Raw genomic sequence first — 5,370 nt, 5'->3', positions numbered from 1 at the left:
CAATTTATTTGAAAATATCTTGGGTCCGATCGTCCACACCAGTTTGGCCCAATCGTCTATCACCCAAAGTTTTCATTACGATTATCAAGAACGTACACGATCTATGCCCCGGGCGCGATTTTGTTCCCCGTACGAAACATTTCCATGAAACTCCACTCGGGTTGTCTCGACTGACTCGACTCGAAAATCGCAATTCTGGAGGTCAAAAGGTCATCAACCAAAGATAAACGTCTACAAAACTTCTGAGATACAGGATTGCTGCTCGCTGTCTGATTTTGGAAAAAAAACACATTGCCATTCTAATATAATGAGTCGTTTAAAACGACATATGTATTATTTGATTTCGCTGCACGAATAATAAAATGTGTTAGGCCCTATTTTGAATTTGAGTTACAAACTGTGAACATTTTTATTTTTTAGTTGGCCGCGGTTTTGGATAATTGTTTAACCCATGGAGGAAAAAAATTATATAATTTTCCTCCATGTTTAACCTGTCATGGCGAATTCGAGTCAACTCGGCCCCAATTTACTGTGTACGGTATTTATTGAATATTTACCAAGAGATTTGAATGCAAAGCCAAAATGAAAGTGTTTTTATATCGTTGCCTTTGTTATTTCGTTTCATTTACATGCACTTACAATAATTAAAACTGCATTAATAAAAATAATATTAAAATTATATTAATAAAAATTATACAAAGGTATATAGAATAACTAATAATAATAATAATATAAAATTGGGGCCAAGTTGACTTGGGGTTGGTTGACATGGGGCCGTGTTGACTTGGGGCCGAGTTGACCTGAGTCCGCGTGGAATAACTAAAAGTTAAGGCAGGGAGTTTGGATTATAGGCCTAATATAGTATTTGATTACAAGGCTTAGGCTAAGTTAATTAATGGCGAAATTATATATGGTTATTTATAATTATTATTATTATTATTGTTAATATTATTGTTATTAATATTATTGTTATTATTAATTAATATTAATTACAAGGCTTAGGTCAAGTTCATTAATGCCTGAGTGATACATATTTAATTTATTATATTTAATATTTTTTTACTCAATGTCCATTTTAATTTCTTGTTTTAAATTTTGTTAAAAATTTCAGTCAATGGCATGCGAAGCGTGACTTTTGTGTCAGGCCTAGGTAAGGCCTCACGTTTTTGTGGAAAGCTAGATAGTCGTTATGTACCCGACAGTCGGCTGCCTTTATATTTTCACCTGTTTTCAGTTTGCATTCAAAGGGTACATTGCTGCACAGCCAACTGTCGGGGATATAGTAGCTTCATATGACTACTCATACGTATACAACAGGGAAAAAAAACGTCGCATGGACTTAGTGAAAAATGGAGATCTAAACGAAGAAACGATGTGAAAGTAAAATACATACTCCAAGTATTGAAATACACGCCATCGTGTTGGGATTCAATATTTCGACATTAATTATGTCATCATCAGGAATGATTCCTGATGATTGACATAATTAATGTCGAAATATTGAATCCCAACACGATGGCGTGTATTTCTCCTGATGATGACATAATTAATGTCGAAATATTGAATCCCAACACGATGGCGTGTATTTCAATACTTGGAGTATGTATTATACTTTCTTATCTGAGATTAATCAGTGGACCTTTCTGTTTAAGAAACGATGTATTTCAGCAAGTATTAAAACATTTTAGTTTTATTTTAGGTCTTCTTCAAAATACCTATGCCTACAGCAGATGATTTTTTTGCCGTAAAACCAAAATAGTTTCATTCATGCCGACATTTCGGTCGGTTAGCGTGAGCCTTGACTGAACCCTTCAGAAACTTCACATCGATCTTCGCATCGCGATGTAAAACAAAATGTCGGAAAACTTTTCTTTGACGCATGCGCATTTGCATAAATGTCTACACACACACTACACACACTACACACAATAAAAAACATAGGAAATAGCAAGAGTGATTGCAATAGTTCCTATTGCATTACATGCATAGGAAGTAAAAAAGTGTGCAACCCTTAATAGTGGTGTCCCCTGAATAGGGCTATTAATATTTTAATGTCCATTCTAGTTATTAACAAGGAAAGCATTCTAGTTTGATAATTAAGTTTATTGTTCAAAAGGTGTAAAAATATAAATTTCAATCATTTTAAGAGTACTGTAATTATATAGGCGTTAAATATGTATTGATTTGACCATTTGGCACATTCGGAAAGTGTCCTCGCCCTCTTAGTAACTGTGTCCTCTTAATAGGGGATGGCAGTGTTGTTGACAGATATCTTTCCTCTCGTTACCTAATAGGGGTGTCCCTATAGAGGTGTACGATTGTATTTGTGATATTCATAAACTGTTTACTATTACATGAACTGGTAACCATAATAACCATACCCTGGATAGTAGCGCGCGCGTAGTATCAAGGTGCGTCGTGCCACACTACATTTGTATTACCGCTTGAGGCGGGATTTACTCTGTGTTATGTATTGAAATAAAGTAGACGTGTTGAAGTTTAAGATGTGTATAAGAGACAGGTATATATATGTATATATGTATTTATAAAAGTATGTATATATGTTATAATGTATATATATATATATGTATATATATACACATACATATCATTATAACATACATACTTATATGTACGGTTGCGTCAAATTTGTGTGGTGGTTGAAAAATACAGGGGGAGTCTTTATGGCCCAAAATAGTGATTTCAGACTACCGGGTAATGTAATTCGACAGGCAAATTACAGTAACATTTTTAGAAAATTTCTTTGAAAAAATATCGTAGGCATAGGGCCTGGCTACGTATACAGTATTTTCATTTTACAGTACGTAGTTTGGAACGATATCGGAAGTGGGGGTGCTGGCAGTGGCCTGCCCACTGTAACCGCAACTTTAGACTAATGATCGTCTTCGTGCTCGTGTCACGTGACGACCTAGGCACTCCAGCGTTAGCCAATCATTGCAGCGCACTGGCTCACTGCTCTCGCTCGGCAGTGTCCAGGTCTGTTGTTTTTCTCGATACGGGGGATTACGTAGCTAGATACTGTTTTCTGATTGGTTGATGACTGGGGAGATTCAGCAGTTATTTTTAGCATGGTTGCTGCCAGGTTTTGACTGGAGAGTGCGCTCCCAGCGTTAACCACGGCCGCCATATTTCGCTAATTCTTGTTAGTGCAGGAATGCCTGTACATTATCATATGTCTCGTATATGCTGTGGCTGCCAGGTTTTGACTGGAGAGTGCGCTCCCAGCGTTAACCACGGCCGCCATATTTCGCTAATTCTTGTTAGTGCAGGAATGCCTGTACATTATCATATGTCTTGTATATGCTGTTATTCTTTGAATAAAATATTTTTCCGTGTCATGTGTCATTATTTTTCACCATGATCTTGTATGTTCTATACTCTTCCGCATGTGTGTAGTCTTATTATTATAAACATGTTGTGTTAGTTTTGTGTAGGCTTGTACCTATCTAGTTAGGATCGTATTTTTAGTTAGTGTTGTGACTTGGCGGGTAGGGTCCCAACTGTTAGTGTATCCCTGGCCTTGTTGATGATAGCTGTACCCTTTTACCATCTGGGTTGTGGCTTTGGGATCGTCAGTGGGTTTCCTGTTCGCCGGGTGCGCTTCTTGCATGCGTTCCTATTGAATGGCGTCCTTCTATTTGTTACAGATGAACTCTATGGCTCCAGTCGTCGATGACACTTTAGCTTTTACCTTTACGGTAAATTATGCTAATAAGCGTAGTCATTTTTCGGAGGAATTTACCCCGGAAATGATCTCGCGCCTTATCCAATTTAAGAAAACTGCAGGGAATATTGGGACTTTGCGCGAACTGCAACAGGCGGTATAGGACCCTCTAGACTGTCGCTGCCTGGATGTAGATTTTGCACCCAATTCCCTGTTGTGGAGGGATCCCTGTGCTCAGCAGGGTGGGGTAACGGTTGGTGGGGGTCCAGCTGCGGCTTCCCCCTCCCCGGCCGTTTATCAATCACCTGCTGGCCCAGTCACCCACGGAGGCGCACCCTCACTTACCTACTCTTAATTATTATGTCTTACAGATAATGACCGAAAAGAAGACATGAGCCTATGGAGGTGGGCGAGGCGGGCTCAGTCCCCTCACCATCCCCCAGGACCAGCCGTCTGGTGAGTCAGTTCCTACGGGGGCTGGCCCTCAGGCAGGCACTGAAATGCCAGCAGCTGTGGAGTCTGGCTCCCACGGGGGCCACCTTCCAGCCATGGAGGGTTTGCAGATAGGGGAGGCCGAGGACCTCCTGTTGGCATCATCCCCTCCATCACTCCAGGACCCCCCACTACTCCCTCAGCAAGCGTCAGAGGCCACTCTTTCCTTTTGGGAAGATGTGACCCTGACCAAGTCAGGGCCCATTGACGACCGTGGGGTTTTCAAGGCCAAGGTCCGTCAGGGGGAGTGGACCACCACACTTCTCATACGTATCGGGGACCAGGGTGAGACCCCTCTTAGCCGGGACGCCCGTTGGTACACCAGCGACGGCCTGGGAGGGGCAAGTTGGCCCGCCACGGTGATGGCCGGCCCGGACAAGCAGGGTATTTACACCTGCTCGATCCCGTGGCAGGCCACATCGGGTAAACCAACTACCCTGGGAATTGCCCTAAGCCACTTTGAGGCCAAACGTCAGCCGGCCTCAGGTTTTGGAGGCCGGGATATCCGATTCCAGGATGTCCCAGTCGCAGCGGCCCGTACTCCTGTGGGAGCTGGCCCTGCAAGCTTTGCCGTCGCAGTTGCGGGTGTTGCCACGCCAGGGCCAGCAGAGCCGCTGCTGCGCTCTGCTGGCGCGAGCGTAGCAGCGGCTCCGGTGCGTCGGGACGCTGTCGATGCCGCGTTGCAGCGCAGCAGCGCGACCCGACCTACATCAGTGGTTGATTCATACAGCGGTCGTGGGCGGTTTCTGGCAACCTCCACAGGGAGCAGAGCCATCGGTCTAGGGATTGTCGCCTACTCGGCCGCCGGTTGTGTTCCGTCCGTGGTTGGATTTCAGGCTCTGCCCAGACGAGCACCTGTTCCACCACCGGTTGAGGATGATGTGAAAGCAGCGCTGCAGGAGGCGTATAATAGCCATCAACGACTCCTCAGAGTGGTCGCGGCATCTAGAAGCTGTGAGAGCCGGGAGCGCGCAGATTGGGAGCGCGCGGCCTGGGTATTGCAGCTTGCGCTCGACAATCTTCGATGCCTGGTCGAGCGCTCGGGCGATCCGCTCTAGCCGTCGGACCGCCTGTAAGGACTGCTGTGGTGGCCGTTGTTCCTGCGGGAACCGGCCCTGCAGTAGCAAGAAACAAACAAACAAACAAAAAGTTCCAAGTTCATGTTCCATTTCTAATGGCTGTTGTTGTTATGG

General features: G+C 43.8%; 1 protein-coding gene across 1 annotated transcript; it reads left to right on the top strand.

Annotated features, from left to right (window-relative positions):
- The first annotated feature begins 2,900 nt into the window (after window positions 1–2,900).
- Window positions 2,901–5,324, top strand: LOC117112363. The gene is made up of 2 exons (XM_033255440.1): window positions 2,901–3,103; window positions 3,221–5,324. The coding sequence occupies exon 2, from the start codon at window positions 4,186–4,188 to the stop codon at window positions 5,233–5,235; it is 1,050 nt and encodes a 349-aa protein (XP_033111331.1). The 5' UTR covers window positions 2,901–3,103; window positions 3,221–4,185; the 3' UTR covers window positions 5,236–5,324.
- The last annotated feature ends 46 nt before the right edge of the window (window positions 5,325–5,370 follow it).

The sequence above is a fragment of the Anneissia japonica genome, unplaced genomic scaffold (genome assembly GCF_011630105.1).
Source record: "Anneissia japonica isolate Jap-2015-1 unplaced genomic scaffold, ASM1163010v1 scaffold287662_len26887_cov146, whole genome shotgun sequence".
In the NCBI taxonomy this organism is placed as follows: Eukaryota; Metazoa; Echinodermata; class Crinoidea; order Comatulida; family Comatulidae; genus Anneissia; species Anneissia japonica.
The sequence above is the reverse complement of the archived record's forward strand: the minus strand, read 5'-3'. Positions and strand labels throughout refer to the sequence as shown.